Raw genomic sequence first — 23,100 nt, 5'->3', positions numbered from 1 at the left:
TGCTTTTACACTGTTGGTGGGACTGTAAACTAGTTCAACCATTGTGGAAGACAGTGTGGTGATTCCTCAAGGATCTAGAACTAGAAATACCATTCAACTCAGTGATCCCATTACTGGGTATATACCCAAAGGATTATAAATCATGCTACTATAAGGACACATGCACATGTATGTTTATTGCAGCACTATTCACAATAGCAAAGACTTGGAACCAACCCAAATGTCCATCAATGATAGACTGGATTAAGAAAATGTGGCACATATACACCATGGAATACTATGCAGCCATAAAAAAGGATGAGTTCATGTCTTTGGAGGGACATGGATGAAGGTGCAAACCACCATTCTGAGCAAACTATCGCAAGGACAGAAAACCAAACACCACATGTTCTCACTCACAGGTGGGAATTGAACAATGAGAACACTTGGACACAGGGTGGGGAACATCACACATTGGGGCCTGTAGTGGGGTAGGGGGATGGGAGAAGGATAGCATTAGGAGAAATAGCTAATGTAAATGACGAATTAACAGGTGCAGCAAATCATGGCACATGTATAGCTATGTAACAAACCTGCATGTTGTGCACATGTACCCTAGAACTTAAAGTATGTGTGTGTGTATATATACACACATATATATATATAAAGTAAACAGGTTTTCAAAGCTCTCTACATGCAAACTTATACAATTATCCCTTTAATTTTTATCTTCACATATATATATATATACATGATCTACTTGTATAAATAAAACTATATGTTCTTGGCAAAGAAAACCCCAATATATATATATATATGTATATAGTCAGAGGAGACAAAAGAAAGAAAAACAATGAAACATGCCTATAGGATCTAGAAAATAGCCTCAAAGGGCACCTCTAAGAGTTATGGCCTTAAAGAGGAAGTCGAGTAAGAGACAGGTATAGACAGTTTATTCAGTGGGATAATAGCGGAGCACTTCTCAAACCTAGAGAAACATATCAACATCCAAGTACAAGAAGGTCACAGAATACTAAGCAGATTTGACTCAAACAACATGATACGGCTTGGGTCTGTGTTCCTGCTCAAATCTCATGTCGAATTGTAATCCCCAGTGTTGGAAGAGGGTCCTTGTGGGAGGTGATTGGCTCATGGGGCCAGATTTACCCCTTGCTGTTCTTGTAATAGTGAGTGAGTTCTCATGAGATCTGGTTGTTTATAAAAGTGTTTAGCAGCTGCCCCTTCACTCTCTCTCCCTCCTTCTCAGGCCATGTAAGATGTGTCTGCTTCCCCTTTGTCTTCTGCCATGATTGTGAGTTTCCTGAGGCCTCCCCAAACATGCTTCCTGTACAGCCTGTGGAGCTGTGCTGTGAGTCAATTAAATCAATTTTTTTTTTTTTCTTTGAGATGGAGTTTCACTCTTGTTCCCCAGGCTGGAGTGCAATGGCATGATCTCAGGTCACTGCAATCTCTGTCTCCTGGGTTCAAGTGATTCTCCTGCCTCAGTCTCTTGAGTAGCTGGGATTACAGGCATGTACTACCACACCCGGCTAATTCTGTATTTTTAGTAGAGATGGGGTTTCTACATGTTGGCCAAGCTGGTCTTGAACTCCCAGCCTCAGGTGATCTGCCCACCTCTGCCTCCCAAAGTGCTGGGATTACAGGCATGAGCCACCACACCCAGCCTAAACCTCTTTCCTTTATACATTACCCAGTCTCAGTTAGTTCTTCATAGCAGTGCATGAATGGACTAGTACAGAAGACAACCTATAGGCATATAATAATCAGACTCACAAAGGTAAAGGATTAAAAAAGGATCCAAAAAGCAGGAAAAGAAAAGAAACAAATAACATACAATGGAGTTCTAATACATCTAGCAGCAGATCTTTCAGTGGAAAACCTTACATGCCAGGAGAGAGTGGCATGTCATATTGAAAAGTACTGAAGGAAAAAAACTTTCACCTAGAATAGTATATCTGGTGAAAATCTCCTTTAAGCATGGAGGAGAAATACTTTCCCAGACAAACAAAAGCTGAAGGATTTCATCAATAGCAGACCTGTCCTACAAGAAACACTAAAAGGAGTACTTCGGTCAGAAAGAAAAAGACATTAATGAACAATAAATAATCACCTGAAGGTATAAAACTCACTGGTAATAGGAAGTACACAGAAAAACACAAAATATTACAACACTTTCATGGTGGTGTGTAAACTATCTCATTCTAAGTGGGAAGACTGGGCCGGGCGCGGGGGCTCAAGCCTGTAATCCCAGCACTTTGGGAGGCCGAGACGGGTGGATCACGAGGTCAGGAGATCGAGACCATCCTGGCGAACACAGTGAAACCCCGCCTCTACTAAAAAATACAAAATACTAGCCGGGCGAGGTGGCGGGCGCCTGTAGTCCCAGCTACTCGGGAGGCTGAGGCAGGAGAATGGCGTGAACCCGGGAGGCGGAGCTTGCAGTGAGCTGAGATCCGGCCACTGCACTCCAGCCTGGGGTGACAGAGCGAGACTCCGTCTCAAAAAAAAAAAAAAAAAAAAAAATAAGTAGGAAGACTGAACAATGAACCAATCAAAAATAATAACTACAACAACGTTTTATGACACAGTACAATAAGATATAAATACAAACATCAAAAAGTTAAAAAATTGGGGGATAGAAGTAAGGCATAGAGTTTTAATTAGTTTTCTTTTTGCTTGTTTCTTTACACCAATAGCCTTCAGTTGTTATCAGATTAAAATAATAGGTTATAAGACAGTATTTGCAAGCCTCATTGTAACCTAAAAAAAAAAAAAAAAAAAAAAACCTTAACAATGGATGCACAAAAAATAAAAAGCAAGAAACTAGGCCGGGTGCAGTGGCTCACGCCTGTAATCCTAGCACTTTGGGAGGCCAAGGAGGGTGGATCACGAAGTCAGGAGATCAAGACCATCCTGGCTAACATGGTGAAACCCTGTCTCTACTAAATATACAAAAAATTAGCTGGGTGTGGTGGTGGTTGCCTGTAGTCCCAGCTACTCAGGAGACTGAGGCAGGAGAATGGTGTGAACCTGGGAGGTGGAGCTTGCAGTGAGCCGAGATTGCACCACTGCACTCCAGCCTGGGTGACAGAGTGAGACTCTGTCTCACAAAAAAAAGCAAGAAACTAACTAAATCATATTACCAGAGAAAATCACCATCCCTAGAGCAAGATAGGAAGGAAAGAAAGAAGAGGAAGACAAGACAATAAAACAACTAGAAAACACATAACAAAATGGCAGGAGTAAGTCCTTATCAATAATAACATTGAATGTAAGCGGACTAAATTCCCTAATCAAAAGACGTAGACTGGCTGAACTGATGAAAAAAAACAAGACGCATTGATCTGTTGCCTACAAGAAACACACTTTACCTGTAAAGACACACATAGACTGAAAATAAAGGGATGGATAAAGATATTCCATGCCAATGGAAACCGAAAAAGAGCAGGAGTTGCTATACTTATATCAGACAAAACAGTTTTCAAGACAAACTATGGCCGGGCACGGTGGCTCACACCTGTAATCCCAGCACTTTGGGAGGCCGAGGCGGGTGGATCACCTGAGGTTAGGAGTTCAAGACCAGCCTGGCCAACATGGTGAAACCCTGTCTCTACTAAAAATACAAAAATTAGCCAGGTGTGGCAGCAGGCACCTGTAATCCCAGTTACTCAGGAGGCTGAGGCAGGAGAGTCGCTTGAACTGGGTAGGCGGAGGTTGCAGTGAGCAGAGATCACACCACTGCACTCCAGCCCAGGCGACAGAGTGAGACTGTCTTAAAAAAAAAAAAAAATTCAATGCAACTCATTAAAAGAGGAAAGCAATTTTGGTATCAGGCAATTCAGGACTATTTTAGCAACTTGTATAATTATTAGGGTCTCCTCTTTACCTCAAAAAACTGAATAGAAGTCCATCTTTTGTGTGTGTAATCTTGTATATGAATGTGCTGACTGAGGATGTGATAGCAGTAGATAAACACTTGACAACCAGCCTCTGGGGTGCATAGACTGTGTCTGCTTTATCAAAGGCTGTGAGGACAGCTCCTCATCACAGTGCCTGGTCCGTAACTGGATCTAACTGGACATTTGTTAATGAATGTGTTAAATGATGATTTCCAAGGGTCTATCTCCCAGATGAAGACATTAGCATCACTGATCAAAAAGGATCATTGGGATGACCAAATTGGCCGAATCAATCTTATTAATGGTGTAGAAAAGAGTGATTAAGAAAGTTGGGGATAAAAAGAATAGATTTTGACAATGAAATTTTGATTTTATTATTTAAATGACAAGTGTAAGGTTTTGTAATAAAAAAGATATTAAGTTGATCATACTTCTCATTTTAGACTGTTATTTACTTAAATCAGCTTTATATGTGTGAGAATACATTTTCAACCTGTAAATTAAACATAAATGATCAAGAAATCATGGGTTCTAACAAAATAATAGTTATGGAATTTGGAACTGGAATAAATTTAAATCTAATCTAGCCCCTTTACTTATTGTACGCCCAAAAGTGTAATAACTAGGCTAAAGTCGTATGGTTATGGACAGAAAAAGGGCTAGAATTCCTAATTTCCTGTTGTTTCTTTAAATGTTTTATGCTCAAAGTGTTTTATTGGTCAAGTGCTTTTTATAGTAGGACAGAAGTTCCTATTGTAATATTCTCTGAGACCACTAGGTGTCATCTTAGAACTAGTGTTAGAGTTCACTTAGCGCTGGTCTTCCACTAATGGGAACAATGTAATGGCACTTTCAGAAGGTCTGGGGTTTTCTCCAAGTTAAATGAGGATGATAGTACCGACCTCACAGAATTTTGGGAATCCTATATGAGACTCTTGAAGATGACATGAGATACCATGAGTAAAACACAGATGACATGAGATACAATGAGTAAAACACTGAGAACACTGAAGTACGCTCTCCGTAATTTTTCAGCTGACGGAGACTCCCGTGTCGCCGCTGCCGGGGGTGGACCTCAGCCAGTGGTCCGGGCCCTGGAGCCTTCAGCAAGTGGACGAGCAGCCGCAGCACCCGCTGCATGTCATCTGCACAGGGCGGCGGTGGATGAGCGGGACACAGTGCCGACCCCACCCAGGTGAAGAACAGACCCACCAGCATTTCGTGGGTTGTTCTTGGTTCGGGGAAACTCTACACCTGGGTCTTGACAGACCTGGATGCTCCCAGCAGGAAGGATCCCCAATACAGGGAATGGCATCATTTCCTGGTGGTCCACCTGAAAGGCAGTGACATCAGCAGTGGCACAGTCCTCTCCAGACTATGTGGGCTCGGGGCCTCCAGGGGGCACAGGCCGCTAAAGCGTGACGAGCCCATCCTCAGCAACCGATCCGGAGACCACCGTGGCAAATTCAAGGTGTCGTCCCTCCGTAAAAAGTACGCGCTCGGGGTCCCAGTGGCCGGCACGTGTTACCAGGCCGAGTGGGACGACTACGTGCCCAAACTGTACCAGCAGCTGTCTGGGAAGTAGGGGGCAGCTCGGGGACGTGAACCGTCCCGGAGGCCCCCAATTGTGTTCTCCAGGTCAGTGGTGCATGTTCAATAGCTTTCTCCTCTTCCCGCTCCCCCTTGGACAGACAAGACCCGAGCACTGAGATGGTGGCTCAGGGCGACTTTTCCCGCTGCCTGGCCTTTATCATTCTAGTCACTCACTCTGGTTTATGTTTTGATCAAATTTGAACTTCGTTTTGGGGGATATTTTGGTATTGTGATGGGGTCATCAAATTGTTAATATGAAAATAGCAACCCAGAATTTAAAGAAAAAATTTGGCAGAAATAGACCAGGTCTACAGTAATAGAGTAAAGCATTGAAGAATCTTTAAGGGAGGTTAAAAAACAAAACAAAACAAAAAGCATTGGTTGCCTCTGCCTTTGTGATCCTGAGACCAGAACTGTACACAGTGTGTTTTTATGGCACCGTCGCTAGACAACCAGAGGCTGGCACTGAGGCTCAGCCCCAACACGGGCCTCTCAGATGCCTTCATAGGTGTCAGTATCACTCTGGTTCCTTTAGAGAGCGATCCCAGAAAGAGGAGCGGGGAGAGTGGCTTTGCCATTGTTGGGGCATGGCCTTCTAGATGCGCAGCAGTGCTAGCTGACAGCTCATCAGGAATCCCTACGTCTGTGTCGGTTAAACTGATTGTTCTTCATGGAGGTAAGAAAAGCTGGTCTGGAGCTGCTGAATGTTGTGTTAATTCTGCTGTTTGCTCATAGTTGAATAAAATAAAACCCTGATTGAAAATTATCATCATCATAATTTTTCAGCTGTCACTACTTATTCATTGTCAGACCTTTCCCATCATCTATTCTGAAGAAAGGCAAGAGAAATAAAATAATTTTATAATGGACGTGTCAAAATGATGAATTTTGCTGCAACAGAAGGGACCAGGCACGGTGGCTCACTCCTGTAATCCCAACACTTTGGGAGACCAAGGCAGGCAGATCACAAGTTCAGGAGATCTGGACCATCCTGGCTAACATGGTGAAAACCCACCTCTACTAAAAATACGAAAAATTAGCCTAGTGTGGTGGCACGCACCTGTAGTCCCAGCTACTCAGGAGGCTGAGGCAGGAGAATGATTTGAACCTGGGAGGCTGAGGTTGCAGTGAGCCGAGATCACACCACTGCACCCTAGCCTGGGCAACAGAGTAAGACTCCATCTCAAAAAAAAAGCTACAGGAATGTCTTAATGACCAGTGAGTGACGGAGGATGTCTCAAGATAAATTCTATTGAATGATGGGGTTTTGGATTCCAAAGAAAAAAGCAAACCCCACAGGCTTTGGTGGCTGATGGCTCTCAGTCTGAATCTCAGCACCACATCAGGAAATGCACTGAAGACAACAATGTGCATAGAGAACAGCCTTGTTAGAAAGAGTAGATGAGTCAAGGCTGAGATGTGCTCAGGACAGTGTTCAGTAAATCCTAGTTATGTGACCTTGGACAAATTATTTAACCTCTGGAAGCTCCCATCTCCTTATTCATAAGAGGAGGTTAATAGGCACTTTTCAGAGTTCAGAAACAAATGAGATAGATTCTGGGAACAGGGAAAATGTGGTTCCCAGGTTCCCCATTCCAACTCCGAGTTATTTGCCTCTTTTGGGCCAAACAGCTTTTCAGACACACTGACTCCTTTGTAGGTGAGGGCTCAAGCTCGGCTGAGTGTTGATACAGGGCTTTCAACCCAGTGTGCTGGACCAGAACCTGGGCCAGGACCCCTAAGGACAGTGTGTCCTGGGATGAGCCTAAAGCTCAGACATCTGCGAGTGTAAGTCCCGGGAAACTAAACAAAGAGATGTTTAAAGACTTCAGGTGATGTCCATGTTCCACTATGCCAGACTTACCTTTCTTCCAAATTTGAGAATCATTTTTTCAGCATTTATGTGGTCCAGAAAATTAGGATGAGACTTTCTTCTTCGATAATCTTCTTCAGTGAATGGAACCTCAGAATCCTCCTATTATAAGAAAGAAAGAAAAGGTACAGACTTGGTGAATTAGAGATATGTATGACTTCTAAGACTAAAGATATATTCCTTTAAGCTCAAATAAAGTTTTAAACTACAGTTTATTTTTTTATTTTTGAGACAGGGTCTCGCTGTGTTGCCCAGGCTGGTCTTGAACTCTTGGGCTCAAGCAATACTCCTGCCTCGGCCTTCCAAAGTGCTGGGATTATAGGCATAAGCCACCGAGTCTGGTCATACTGCTTATTTTATTTTATTTTATTTTTAATTTTATTTGAGATAGAGTCTTGCTCTGTTGCCCAGGCTGGAGTGCAGTGGCTCACTGCAACTTCCACCTCCCAGGTTCAAGTGATTCTCCTGCCTCAGCCTCCCGAGTAGCTGAGATTACAGGTGCCTGCCACCACATCTGGCTAATTTTTGTTTTTTTGAGACAGAGTCTCGCTCTGTCACCCAGGCTGGAGTGCAGTGGCACGATCTCGGCTCACTGCAAGCTCCACCTCCTGGGTTCACGCCATTCTCCTGCCTCAGCTTCCCAAGTAGCTGGGACTACATGTGCCCGCCACCACGTCCGGCTAATTTTTTGTATTTTTAGTAGAGACGGGGTTTCACTGTGTTAGCCAGGATAGTCTCAATCTCCTGCCCTTGTGATCCGCCCGCCTCATCCTCCCAAAGTGCTGGCATTACAGGTGTTAGCCACCACACCCAATCATACCACTTATTTGAATAGTGATTTACTTTTCTTAAAAATGCTTTAGGAGGCCGGGCGTGGTGACTCACGCCTGTAATCCCAGCACTACTACCTGTAATCCCATGAGCTACTACAGGCTGGGGCCTGTAGTTTTATTTCTTTTTAACCTAAATTGTTTTTTCTTTTTTCTCTTTGCCAAACTGGCCCTCCCCAAAATAAATAACACGTTAAAAGAACATTGCATGTGCAAGTCGCTGGCTCAGGCTTTAAAACTGGTTTCACTGGCTAAGATTAAGTACACCCTGGGAATGAGGAATGAAAAATATTTCTTGACAGTTCACTGACCTGTACCTAATATTCAGTCTCTTCCCCCATCCTGTGCAGTCCCATAGAGGGATGCAACCAAAATAACTACATTAAAACCTACTGGAATCGGAAGAAAAAATTGAGAGCCATGCAACAGTGTGATTTGGTAAAAATTCTTCCAAATTCAGAGATCCTTGTTGGAACAGGGTTTCAGGGTTTTAAAGATACAGTGTTCAATACGGAACCTTTCAGTCACAACACATTGGTCTAAGTTAAATAACCAATCCAAAGTTTTGAGCCCAGAGCTTACAAGGAAACAACTGAAAAGGTGGGAGAAACACACAATGAAAACCCTACTGAGGCTAGGTGAGGTGGCTCACGCCTGTAATCCCAGCACTTTGGGAGGCTGAGGTGGGTGGATCACTTGAGGCCAGGAGTTCAACCTGGCCTCAAGAGCCTGGACAACATGGTGAAACCCCGTCTCTACTAAAAATACATAAATTAGCTGGGCATGGTGGTGGGTGCCTGTAATCCCAGCACTTTGAGAGGCTGAGGTGGGTGGATCAGTTGAGGCCAGGAGTTCAAGATCAGCCTGGACAACATGGTGTAACCCCGTGCTCTACTAAAAATACATAAGTTAGCTGGACATGGTGGCGGGTGCCTGTAATCCCAGCTACTCGGGAGGCTGAGGCAGGAGAATCACTTGAACCTGAGAGGCCGAGGCTGTAGTGAGCCGAGATTGTGCAACTGCATTCCAGCCTGGGAGACAGAGCAAAAATCCTTTCCAAAAACAAAACAAAACAAAACAAAACAAAACCCTACAGAGGTAGGAGTACGATTGCTCCTGAGAAAATGACTGGAGCCAAGCTGGGAACTGGTAGGGGATGCGGTAGGTGATAGCCATTTATCAGGGTTTCTGAACCATGCTGAGGAGTTTCAATTCATTCCAATAGCAACAAAAGGCTATGGAAGGGTTTTAAACCTCTTTTTTAGACAAGATCTCACTCTGTTGCCCAGGGTGGGGCGCTGTGGCACAATCACAGCTCACTGCAGCCTCAACCTCCTGGGAACAGCTGAGTCCACCTAGACTCCTGAGTAGCTGGGACTACAGACGCTTGCCACCATGCCAGGCTAATCAAAAAAAATTTTTTTTTGTAGAGGCGGGCTCTCATTGTGATGCCTAGATTGGTCTCAAACTCCTGGTCTCAAGCAATCCTCCTGCCTTGGTCTCCCAAAGTGCTGGAATTACAGGCTTGAGCTACGAAGCCCAGTTGGATTTTACGCTTTTAAAGCAGGACAGCAAGATGATCTGAATTTATTTAATTTAATATTTTGACACATATTTGAACATATCACAGTGCATATATTTGGGGTACATGTAATATTCCAATACATGTATTTCTTTTAGCCACCTGGTTTGCTATTGATTGATACATGTATTTTTAACTTGACATATCACCCTTGTACAGATTCTGGAGGTACCTATGATATTCTGATGCATGTTTTTACTGATATATCAGAGTTGTGAATGACATTTCAACAAGATGGCTGAGGCAGTGCTGTGGAGGATGGATTGGAGGGCACAAAGGTAGGCCACAACTGCACAACCACTTGAGTAGTTCAAGAAGCTAAAGGCTGAGGCTGGCTAGAAAGTTGCCATAGATACAAAGAGAACGAAATGTGTGTATGATACATTTTGGATGATGAATGAACAGAATTTACCAGTGAGTTGGCTGGTGGGAGGAGGGGAGTGAGGCTAGAGCAACTGAGATGCTAGGAGATGTCCTTGGGAAAAAGCTGGGAGAATGAGTTGTTGAAGGGAAGATCCACTTCAATTCTGCGTACATAGTAGATACCTAGTGAATACATATTGCACAATTAACTGTCCTCATAAACAGGTCTAGTGGCCTACACGTGCAGTTGCCAGGTAGAATACAGGACACCCAACTAAATTTGAATTTCAGATAAACAAATGACTGATTTTTTAGTACAAGCATGTCTTCAATATTGCACAGGGTATAGGTATGCTAAAAAATTATTCACTGGCTATCTGAAATTCAGATCTAACTCAGTATCCTGTATTTTCACTTGCCAGCTCGAGTCTGGAAACAGTGTAGTCAGCTTTGCCTTCAGGATGAATTGAGTCCTGGCCCCTCTGCAGCCCTGGCTCACATGGCATGCTGGGCCAGCTTGGCTAACCCACCCTCCTGCTCCCTGTGACTGGCCCAACACCCCTCTTCTGGATTTGCCCTACCCTTTGTCCTCACGGCTGCCAGGGAAATGGTCACATTCCATGAGGTGAACCACAAAAGAATCACGGGTTGGATGGCCAATCTCTTCCCTGCCATTCTGAGAATGTGACTGAGAGAAAAGCAAGATCAATCTCTCTCTGGCCAGTGGCACTGGAGACCATAAATTCCCACCAGAGGGGGCCGCAGGTTCTGGGCTGTCATTCCTCGATTCCTGGTTGGGACAGAGATCTGTTTGCGTATGATGCACCTTTGCGACCAGTTGCTGGGCTGTGTTCCCTTTAGTCCTTAAATTTCACTTGTTACAAACACAACAAATAAAGTGTATTTTGAACCCAAACCTTTTTAATATGGGTTTTAGTTCCTCCCAACTGTTCGCATCCTTTGCCTTTCCAGTAAAGGGTGAGTGGTTGACCTTTCCTTTAGCAGGGGTTATAGCCGTGATCCTTTCATTGTTACATTATAAATCGATGGCAGTCAGCATTTCTGGAAACTCAGCCTGCCTTACTACTATCTTGTTATAATTACTAAGGTCATTTAGAGGCTTCCTCTTTCTAGGAGGCAGAGAACACAGTCTACAGAGCAATCTCCCCTGTCCTTTATTAGACCAATGGGCGAATCTGTTATCTTGTAACACTCTAACACCCTGTTAGATTATCTTTTCTTTTCTTTCCTTTTCTCTTTTCTTTTCTTCCTTTCCCCTTTCCCCTTTCCTTTCCTTTCCTTTCCTTCTTTTCGATGGAGTCTCACCCTGTCTCCAGGCTGGAGTGCAGTGGCGCGATCCCGGCTCACTGCAACCTCCACCTCCTGGCTTCAAGCAATTTTCCTGCCTCAGCCTCCTGAGTATCTGGGATTAAAGGCATGCGCCACCACACCCAGCTAATTTTTTTGGTACTTTTAGTGAAGATGGGATTTCGCCATGTTGGCCAGGCTAGTTGTGAACTCCTGGCCTCAGGTGATCCACCTGCCTTGGCTTCCCAACATGCTAGGATTACAGGCATGACCCACGGTGCCCGGCCTGGATTCTCTTTTTAATTGGTCATTGTGTTTGATTGCCCACGTGGATCACCTGGTGGACTCTGTTCCCACCTGGTTGTTATGTGTGACAATCAGAGCCCACTGGCCCTTGTTCTGGAATATTTTGTTGAATCAGGGTCACCTCTGGGTTATATCTCCTTACTCACACATACAGAAACAAGCACATAGCTAGACTTTAAAAATGAACAGGTTCTAAGGGAAAAACCAACCCCAATATATATTAAGATTGTCCTATTATTAAAATTAATACATTATTAATTCATTAATTTAATTAAATCAATTTATCAAATTAATTTGTTAAATTAATTAATAATAAATTAATATTTACCCTTCATTTGTAACAAAGCTGATTTTGTGCAGTTTTATCCATTTGGATGCTTTTGGCTACAAGCAACAGAAAACCAAACTCAAAAAGCCCTACAACTGGGAAAATCACCTCCCGCAAGTAGTATTCCTGAGTAGGGTGGCGCCAGGGACCACAGTTTTTTTTCTTTGTTTTTCTTTTTTTCCAAAAGTTTATTTTTAAATGTACAACAGGCTCCATGACAACACTTCATTCCAGCTACAGGTGGCAAAAGATGTGATGCAGGGAATCCAGATGTTCAAATACACATGGATGGAATCAAGGGTCACCATCTCCTCAGGCACAAGGAACAGCTTACTACTCGCCAGATTTCCTTTTCAAAATATTAATTTTTTATTTTTTGAGATGGTGTCTTGTGTTGCTCAGGCTGGTCTTGAGCTCCTGGGCTCAAGTGATCCTCCCCCTTAGCCTCCCAATGTGCTGGGATTACAGGTGTGAGCCACCATGCCCAGCCAATTGCCAGATTTCTTAATTCCACCTGTGGCGAGGGGTCCCTTCTCCATGGCCTTTGCTTTTAGCCCCTCAAATTTCTTCTGCTCCTCTTTTTATTTCTGTTTGAAAGCCTTATCTTCAGCCATGCTCGGTGGTTCACACCTGCAATCCCAGTACTTTGTGAGGCCAAGGCAGGTGGGTTAACTGAGCCCAGAAATTTGAGACCAGCCTGGGCAACATGGCAAAACCCTATCGCTACAAAAACATTTAAAAAATTAGCTGGGCATGGTGGCAGGTGCCTGTAATCCTAGCTAATCAGGAGGCTAAGGCCAGAGAATCACTTGAGCCCAGGACGTGGAGGTTGCAGTGAGCTGAGCCGAGGTTGCACCACTGCACTCCAATCTGGGCCACACTCAAAAAAAAAGAAAATAAAGAAAAGAAAAGAAAGCCTTGTCTTCTTCATCCTCCATCCATCTTCTTGGCCTGTTACTTGGGCTGTTTTAGGGACTTTTTTTTTTTTTTGAGATGGAGTCTCCCTCTGTCTCCCAGGCTAGAATGCAGTGGCATGATCTCAGCTCACTGCACGCTCCGCCTCTGGGTTCATGCTGTTCTCCTGCCTCAGCCTCCCGAGTAGCTGGGACTACAGGCACCCGCCACCACACCCGGCTAATTTTTTTTTTTTTTTTTTGTATTTTAGTAGAGACGGGGTTTCACCGTGTTAGCAGGATGGTCTCGACCTCCTGACCTCATGATCCGCCCGCCTCGGCCTCCCAAAGTGCTGGGATTACAGGTGTGAGCCACTGCGCCTGGCCGTTTTAGGGACTTTTTCTTGCCACCTTTGTGGCTGGACATGGCGCCTACCACACCTTCCCCAGACCCTGCCACTGGAAACTGGCTCTGCTTTTCTGATGCCTTCTGAGCTCTGCCTCCTGTATGTGGCCTTCTTTTTCAGGATCATAGCAAGACTAGTAGCAGCAGTCTAAGCTTCACATCCAGACATGACAATATCCACAGAGAAAGAAAGCCCGTGTCTTCCTTGAAGTCTCTCCTAATCAGGGATGAACCCTTCCTGGGAGTCTCCTGGCCATCTTTCCTCTGTGCCAGAGATTAAACCAGACTGATTTCCTGGACGCAGTTAGACTACATATTCTGGGCTCCTCAGCTATGGGCTGAGTTTTATTTTAGTCAACGAAATTTGCAGAAGTGATGAGCATCTTTTCCAAGCCTGGTTCGTAAAGCTTCCCATGCATAATGTTTTGTGTTTTGCCCGCCTCCACAGGCCTGATGCAGGTGTGCACGACAGCCCCAGAGGTCATTCTGGAAGATGTTGGAACCATCCAACAGAAGGAGCCTGGATCTTGAATCAGAGTTGGGAGAAGACTGACTTGATCATCAGGAACACCTGTTTTACATTTTATCTGAGCTAGCTATATACTTCCTCCATGTGTAAGCCACTCTACATTTTGGGGGGTAGGATTGTTACATCCCACATCCCAAAATTGGATTGCATGCCCACCCCTTAGCCAATCATCAGCAAGAAGAATGGGACCATCATGGCTAGTTTGCATCCATCAGGATTTTCCTGTGGAATGTGGATAGAGTCTCCCTTTTCTGGATCTCATGGGCAGTGTGGACACTTGAACTTAACAAGTCATGGCTCTGCTGGCAAGGAAGACAGTGGGGTGGCTTCATGACAGGAAGCCAGCAGCATCTACAACAATCTAATATTCACTTTTCTGAGTTACATTATGGAGTCATGGCTTTTCACAAACTCAACTGATTTCAATTAAGCATAATGTATTAGTCAGGATCCTCGTGGGAAAGAAACAGCATACTCAACGTTGGGTAATTTCAGGAGAGTTTAATAACAGGACTATTTATGAAGATGTGGGCAGGGTGTAGGGAAACCACATCACCTGGAGCCGGGAACAGGGTGCTCTGTACTACTCCTAAATCCAAACGTGTTGAGTGGGCAGGCAACGATTAGAGCCCAGGGACAGGGGTTGCCCAGCAGGCGCAGTGGCTTGAGCTCAGAGACTCAGCCTACCCACAGCAACTCTGAAGAAGGGAGCTAGGGGAATAAGTGATCTGACCTCATTCTTCTCAATTCCCCCATCCTCTCACCGGTGAGCCCCGTTGGGAGCAGAGGAGAAGGTTGCTTGCTGATCTAGACTACAAGTTTGGAGCAAGGTGGAGAAGAGCCGAGAGTAGCTCTGGAGGGGCAGATGGGAAATACCCAACAGACAGAATCACTTTCGTGATGCTCGCCTTCTCACAGCGTGGCTGGTGGGGGCCCTTTTTGTCCGCTCAGGCCTACTCAGGACATCTCTGAAAAGATCTTGGCTCTGTAGCATCAACAATAGGTTCCAGCCTATCCCATTTTTCACTGGCCCAAGACACAGGATCAACTCCCTACCAATTCCAGAGTCCTGGAGTTCCTTCTACTGGAAAACAGATAATACAATTTGTGTATTGGGGGTGCTCAGAAGGGCTGCTGGTGGGACATTTTTCATAGTGACAGAGCTTATCTTTTATAAGGTCATCAGCTGACAAACATTTTTTTCCAACCTATTATTCTAGTGACTCTTTCTTTACTTAGAACTGGTTTCCTTGGCTGTTAAGACTTCCTGTGTAGCTGGGGGTGGTGGCTCACGCCTGTAATCCCAGCACTTTGGGAGGCTGAAGTGCACAGATCACCTGAGGTTGGGAGTTTGAGACCAACCCAGCCAACATGGCGAAACCCCATCTCTACTTAAAATACAAAAAATTAGCCAGGAGTGGTGGCACACGCCTGTAATCCCAGCTACTCGGGAGGCTGAGGCAGGAGAATCACTTGAACATGGGAGGTGGAGGCTGCAGTTAACCAAGATCATGCCACTGTACTTTAGCCTGGGTGACATAGCAAGACTATCTCAAAAAAAAAAAAAAAAAAAAAAAAAAAAAAAAAAAAAAAAAAAAAGGTACTGCAAGGACAAGGAAGACCAAAGAAAGTACCAGGAGTCAGGGCCGGGCGCAGTGGCTCACGTCTGTGACCCCAGCACTTTGGAAGGCAAAGGCGGGTGGATCACCTGAGGTCAGGAGTTGGAGACCAGCCTGACCAACATGGTGAAAACCCATCTCTACTAAAAATACAAAAATTAGCTGGACGTGGTGGTGGGCACCTATAATCCCAGCCACTCAGGAGGCCGAGGCAAGAGAATTGCTTGACACCGGGAGACAGAGGTTGCAGTGAGCTGAGATCGCGCCATTGTACTCCAGCCTGAACGACAGAGTAAGACTTCATCTCAAAAAATAAACAAACAAATAAAAATAAAAAAGAAAGTAAGTGAGTACCAGGAGTCCTTGCAGCTCACCTTTCTTCTTCCCATCCCAAGTCTATCTTATAGGGATTATGATTTAGAGTCCATGATTAGAACTCTCTTTTCAAAAGCCAACCCTGGTAAATCTGGCAGAGGAAACCTTTCTTTGGAGGTCTCTGTATTATAGACTTCGTCTCTAAAAACAAAACAACAAAACAAAACAAAAAAGACTTCCTGTGACGATGACAAGGAGACAGAAGCAGAGAAAAGCAGAGAGGAATGTGGGAGACTTTACCGAGCTCCCCATGGCTCCCAGTCCTTGACGCCCAGTGGCATCTCTGACTGTGGGTTTTGTAAGATATTGTTTATGCTTTCTAACACGTCTTCTTTCTGATTAAGAAAGCTGGATTCTGTTGCTTGCAAGCAAAAGTCTTACTCAGCTTACTCTGACTTCAAACGGATGCCATATCTTCTGCCATGCCCCCTTCAATTAGACTTGTTGGGGATAAACTTGTTTGTTTTGCATAACTGGTCCTGTTATATCTATACCCCCACTGACTTCCTTATCCTCCTGGATTATTTAGAAGCAAATCTCAAACACAAATATTATTTATTACTTCATTAATCCTATCGCAGCTAGATTTGTCAATTAAAAAAATATTTAGCAGTATCTGGTCTTGTTTGAGGAATCCTTCATAAATTCTATAATTTTTCCTTTTTTTTGAGACAGGGCCTCTCTCTGTCGCCCAGGCTGGAGCACTGTGGTGTGATCTCTGCTCACTGCAACCTCTGCCTCCCATGTTCAAGCAATTCTTCCACCTCAGCCTCCTGAGTAGCTGGGACTACAGGTGTGCACCACCATACCCAGCTACCCAGCTAATTTTTGTATTTTTTGGTAGAGATGGGGTTTCACCATGTTGACCAGGCTGCTGTAGAACTCCTGACCTCAAGTGATCTGCCTGCCTCGGTCTTCCAAAGTGTTGGGATTATAGGCGTGAGCCACTGTGCTGGGCCTAATTTTCTTTAAAAAAATTAAAGTTTTGCTTTTAATTTTAGTTATGTAATCCAACTGGAATCAACTTTGTGTGTGTCATGAGGTAGAGAATTTTGGAAAGTGATAAAAGTGTTCTGTATCCTAATTGTTGTGGTGGTTGCACAACTGTATGCAGTTGTTGAAACTCAGGACTATAAAAGGTTAACTTCCCTATATACAATACAGTAAATTTATTTATTTATTTGAGGCAGGGTCTCACTTTGTCACCCAGGCTGTAGTGCAGTGGAGTGATCTCAGCTCACTGCAGGCTCGACCTCCCCAGCTTAAGCAATCCTCCCACCTCAGCCTCCTGAGTAGCTGAAACTACAGGTTCGCCACCACACCTGGTTAATTTTTGCAATTTTTGTAGAGATGTGGTTTCACCCTGTTACCCAGACTGGTCTTGAACTCTTGAGCTCAAGCGGTCCTCCCGCCTCGGCCTCCCAAAGTGTTGGGATTATAGGTGTGCACCACTACACCTGGCCTAGTACATTGATTACACCTTGATAAATCTTTTAAAACCACCATTTGTCATTGGGGAAATGCAAACTAAAACCACAGTGAGAGGATGAGTGCATGCCACAGGACGGGAGCTAACACAGGAGCCATTGCCCCATGTTTTCTTTGTGGAACCATCTCTTCCCCATTCTCTAGTAAGCCCCCATTCAGTGTAGGGGGCTTACTGGAGAGTGAAGTCTACTTAGAGCAGAAAAGAAACCATAAAAGAAAGAGAGAGAGTCAGTGAACGTTGAGGACACTGTTGAATCCTCTGTGCCCAGCTGTTCCTGAAGTCTGCTATTGAACTTATTCAGTACTTTGCTTACTTTGGTTGGGACAATCAGGACGCTAGCACAGCGGTCAGCCAGTCCATTGACTTGTAATTGTTTTATGGTGGACGCCTAGCTGGACGCTCTGAGGAAAGGGATTATAACAGGAATAAAATGACCATGACCTGCTCCTTGAGGTGATGGCATCCAAAGTAGGTGAGTCAACTTTACAAGGAAAGAGCACGAAACCTGTGGTCCCTGCCCTCAAGGGGTTCTCAGTCCACCAGGGGAGAGAGAGTTAAACAAATACATAGCATTTGATGCAATAAGTGTGATGAATGCCTAAATATCTCCTGGTTATATATAATATATTCCATTGACCATATCATGCACTTTTTCACATTTAACATTTCTGAAATTAGAACATATCTGGGATCAATGGTTTATCATTGTGGTCAGCCGGGAAGCACTGGCAATGTTGCTGCCAGTGACTGTGACCTTGAACACACCGTTGCTATTGTTATCACTTCAACTTGAGTCAGGTGCTACTCCTGTTGATTTAATTGCCTTTTAAAAGAGCGTACCGTGATTCAGCACTGAAATGGAAAGGTACTGCACAGGCACAAGGCACGGGAACAGAGCAGCAAATGTCAATTTGACATTAGTCAAGGGAGTAAGCAATGTTGGAAGAATGTGTGTGGCTCATGTTTTCTTGCAACGTAATAACCACGTACTTTATAGGAAAGTACTACAAATAAATGACATGATGCAAATAAGTGACACGAGTTGTGTGGAAAAAGACAGAATGTGGTGTGATTCAGAGATGGACACTGAATATGAGGAAGTTTTGGGAATACTATAATCACTATATTTACTTACATTTTCTTTTGCTTTTCATTTATTTTATTTATAAATAAAATTTATTTATTTATTATTCACTCTGTCGCCCAGGCTGGAGGGCAGTGGCATGATCTTGGCTCACTGCAACCTCTGTCTCCCGGGTTTAAGCGATTCTCCTGCCTCAGCCTCCCGAGTAGCTGGGATTACAGGTGCCCGGCACTATGCCTGGCTAATTTTTGTATTTTTAGTCGAGACAGGGTTTCGCCATATTGGCCAGGCTGGTCTTGAACTCCTGACCTCAGGTGGTCCACCTGCCTTGACCTCCCAAAGTGCTGGGATTACAGGTGTGAGCCACTGCCCCGGCCTATATTTTCTTTTTAATGTATGCACAAGAATGTACATGACAAAAAATATGGGTCTAAGTAAGTCTAAAAGAGAGTTTTTCAGTATGTTTAAAATACGAAGCAGAAGTGATAAGCAAGCTTTGCTATAGTGTCATAGGCAGCATATTTTTCTTTCTTAGAGGCATATAAAATGATGAAGTCCCTTAGAATTGAATGTGCTTAGAGTCAATGAACTCTGTTGGGTGCTTATCATGGGATAGGGTTCCGGAGTGTGAGAATACACAACTCGCTGTAGGAAGTTCCCTCCGCACACAGATTACAAGGTGTTAAGGGTGAAATGTTACCCAAAGGAAAGCTAATGTTCTACTTACGGGGTCCAGGGCTTTGGATCGCGCCCAAGTCATCACTGTGGATAGTAAAATAAATATCTTTCGCTTTTCAAAGTGGCTGACTTCTTCACTGAGTGCTGTGGGGTCAAAAAACAGCATAGTTATTTGGACCCATGCACAACTTGGTTTCTAAATCACGTGTACTATTAGTCACCAGTAGGAGCCACTTAACACCAGGGTGCTATTACCTCTGATGCTTCTTTGACCTGTTCCCATCACCATTCTTCAAATTCCCCCTCCTTCTCGCCACCTGTATCTGAAATGCAGATCCCCGCAGGCTGGCAGGGTGTTCACAACTAAGCATTTCAGCCTCATCAGTGCTCTCCACTGCAGCCCTTTCTCTCCACTATGGTCATCAGTTGCTTGATCCCTTCTGAACTGAGCTCAAAATTGTGGCCCCTTCCTGTTTTCTGGCCTCTGGCCATGTGCTTTTACTTTTTGGGAGGGCTGGTGACAGTAAGGATCATAGGAGCATAGCTGACATGAATTAGAGCAACTCACGGGCTTTGTTGAATTTCCCCCACTGGGAGATAGGTATTCTGGGTTACAGGTGCAGAAACCGAGGCACAGTTTGCCCAGGATCATAGAGGGAAGTGATGGGGCAGAGAGTCCAATCCAGGCTGTCTGGCTGCCAGGTCTGTGCTGTTCCCACCATGCCACCTAGCCAGCTGCCCAAAAAGGGAGCAGGCTGGGGATGGGGCAGCAGAGGCCCCACATCAGAAGGGCCTCTTAGGAGTTCCCATAAGGCAACGCTGTTCAGTGAAAGCCATCTCGGAAGGAAGTAATTCAGGGTGTGCCCGCCCTTCCCACTCCACCCCTGGGGCTGTGGGCTGTAGTGGAGAGCACCGACAAGGCAGAAACGTTTGGTTATCAACAACTTGTAGGGATTCATATTTAGGATAGAGGTGGAGGGAAAGGTGAGCATTTTATTTCCAAAGGGTTTGTTGCTTTGCAAAAAGGCTCTCTACACATTTAAGCATTGAATCTCCTTGAATGTATTTGGCTAAGGGATTCCATTAACATATTCTTCATGATGTATAATTTTCAAGAAACATATTGAAGCTGCAAAGTGAGGTCTAATTAAACTGTCAGAGGGGCTAAGTGGTGCAGCTGCCATGGTATGATTTTAGTATCATGAGGTGATTCCCCAAACAAGCGACAAAATGAAATGCTGATATCCTGGATCTAAGAAATGTATGGATTTCTACCTTAAACAAGAAAGTGTTATTGAATGAAGTCTACGAACACTATGATCATGTAGTATTCCAAACTTTAAGAGTTACTTTTGTTTCTATTTTTAGTCTAATAACAAAAATTGTCTCTTCAATTTAATTTTGCTCTTTGAACCTTTCTGCTCTGCTGAGCTTCAGTTTGGCCTGTTTTGTGAATACTTGGCACACTTTGAGGTCCTCTAACTGGGTTATTCTTTTTTATTTATGATATTTATAATAGGTCTAGAATGATCTGCTCGTTCCCCTTTGAACACATCCTTCGTCTATATGCAAATATTTTCTCTCCTTTCTAATAATGTATTCCTTTCTCTTCGTCATCCTGCCTTCCTTCCATAGTATCTGCAAAAGGCAAGGTAGGAGAATTCTAAGACATTTAAAAATAATTTAATAAAACATTGTTAAATATAATACATAGCCGGGTGTGGTGTTTCATGCCTGTAATCCCAGCCCTGTTGGAGGCCAAGGATTGCTTGAGCCCAGAAGGTGGAGACCAGCCCGGGCAACATGTCTAGACCTTGTCTCTATAAAAGGTTTTAAAAAAATAGTTGGATGCACACCTGTAATTCTAGCTACTCAAGAGGCTGAGGCAGGAGGATTGCTTGAGGCCAGGTGTTTGAGGCTGTAGTAAGCTATGATATACTACTGCACTCCAGCCTGGGTGACACAGCAAGACCCTATCTTTAAAAAAAGAAAGAAAGAAAGGAATACATATCCATTGCGAGAAAAACAAAATCTAAGACTGTGCATTAGGTAAAATGACAAAGTCCCCATCCCTTACCAACCTCATGCCCTACCAACCCCATACCTCCCAGGTGACTCAGGTGACTCAGGTGACTGAAGGATATCTGACTATACTTTCTTGCAGACACAAACAAACACTCTATATCTCAAAAAGGAAGTAATTCAGCTAAAGGTTTTCCTCTAAATAGAAAAGTAAAATTTTCTTGATTATTTGAACCTCTTTATTAGAAGGAAGCAGTAAAACACTCTACATTTTAAAGCTCATGAAAGGAAATGCAGTGTCAAAGCTTGATAAAAGGTTACATTTCCTTGAGGGGGAGAAGGTGGTCCTAAGAAAGGCCGACGCCCATCTGTCACAGCAAGAAGTCAGTGGTTAATGTCTGAAATTCACAATCAAGAGGCACCTATGGAGGCATTTTGATGTATTAAATGAGGTTGCTTGGCTGGGCGCAGTGGCTCATTCCTGTAATCCCAGCCCTCTGGGAGGCCAAGGCAGGCAGATCGCTTGAGGTCAGGAGTTCAAGACCAACTCGGACAACATGGCGAAACCCCGTCTCTACTAAAAATACAAAAGTTAGTTGGGCATGGTGGCACATGCCTGTAATCCCAGCTACTTGGGAGGCTGAGGCAGGACAATCACTTGAACCGGGGAGGTGGAGATTGCAGTGAACCGAGACAGCGCCACTGCATGCCAGACTGGGTGACAGAGCAAGATCTTGTCTCAAAAAAAAAAAAAAATGAGGTTGCTTTGGGGGAGCATGAATCACAAAAGCACCATCTTGCTAAACACCTCTTTGTTCTCTTAGACTTGAGGTCTTTACAGTTCATTACATTTTCAAAGCACTTTCATAATACAAGCATTCTCTACAAGCTTTTCCTGACCTTTGCCATCAGGGAACATTTGTTGAATTGAATCAAATATTTAGAGTTAGAAATAAATTCTCCCCTCTTAAAGTCACGTGCCTCTTATACATAACTTTCTTGTGAGCACATACCCCTTTGTTGAGTTAAAGTTTCTCTTGGGTGCCTTGTCTCTTATGTCATGACTTGTACCTTGGGGTGCCTTTTTTTTTTTTTTTTTTTTTTTTTTTGAGACGGAGTCTCGCTTTGTCACCCAGGCTGTAGTGCAGTGGCGGGATCTTGGCTCACTGCAAGCTCCGCCTCCCGGGTTCACGTCATTCTCCTGCCTCAGCCTCCGAGTAGCTGGGACTACAGGCACGCACCACCACGCCCGGCTAATTTTTTGTGTTTTTAGTAGAGACGGGGTTTCACCGTGTTAGCCACGATGGTCTCGAACTCCTGACCTTGTGATCCGCCCATCTCGGCCTCCCAAAGTGCTGGGATTACAGGCATGAGCCACCGCGCCCGGCCGGGGTGCCTTTTCTTATGTGTCTTTGTATCTCCCCAGGACATTCAACCCCACCTCCTTAAGCAGTGCCTATGGAATGAGTCAGGTTGAATTTTAAAAGTTAAATGTTTTGGCCAGGCATCATGGCTCATGCCTATAATTCCAGTGCTTTGGGAGGCTGAGGCTGGAGAATGGCTTGAGGCCAGGGGTTTGAGACCAGCGTGGACAACATAGCAAGTCCCCATCTCTACCAAAAAAATAAAAAATAAAAATTAGCTGGGTATGGTGGCACAAGCCTGTAGTCTAGCTACTCAGGAGGCTGAGGTGGGAGAATCTCTTGAGCCCAGGAGTTCGAGGCTGTAGTGAGCTATGATCAGGTCACTGCACTTCAGCCTGGGTAATGTTTCATTAAAAAAATACGTTTATTTTATTTTATTCTTTCTGTAGAGACGAGGTCTCGTCATGTTGTCCAGGCTGGTCTTGAACTCCTGGGCTCAATAATCCTCCCACCTCGGCCTCCCAAAGTATTAGGACTACAGGCATGAGCCACTATGCCG

At 44.3% G+C, this 23,100-nt stretch overlaps 1 protein-coding gene and 1 pseudogene across 2 annotated transcripts in view; one reads left to right on the top strand and one right to left on the bottom strand.

The window, feature by feature from the left end:
* Positions 1 to 23,100, bottom strand: part of AK7 (adenylate kinase 7) — a 100,272-nt gene that overhangs the window by 63,389 nt on the left and 13,783 nt on the right. The window contains exons 4-5 of one of the 2 annotated variants that reach the window (XM_017858000.1): positions 19,205 to 19,299; positions 7,357 to 7,467 (exon numbers count right to left, since the gene is read on the bottom strand). In XM_017858000.1, the coding sequence (XP_017713489.1) occupies positions 7,357 to 7,467; positions 19,205 to 19,299 (206 nt within the window). The remainder of the gene's footprint in view (positions 1 to 7,356; positions 7,468 to 19,204; positions 19,300 to 23,100) is intronic. The other variant, XM_017858002.1, reaches the window with a different exon arrangement.
* LOC108519060 (phosphatidylethanolamine-binding protein 1-like) lies at positions 4,131 to 5,484 on the top strand (annotated as a pseudogene).

The sequence above is a fragment of the Rhinopithecus bieti genome, unplaced genomic scaffold, assembly GCF_001698545.2.
Source record: "Rhinopithecus bieti isolate Rb0 unplaced genomic scaffold, ASM169854v2 scaffold_41913, whole genome shotgun sequence".
Classification (NCBI taxonomy): Eukaryota; Metazoa; Chordata; class Mammalia; order Primates; family Cercopithecidae; genus Rhinopithecus; species Rhinopithecus bieti.
The sequence above is the reverse complement of the archived record's forward strand: the minus strand, read 5'-3'. Positions and strand labels throughout refer to the sequence as shown.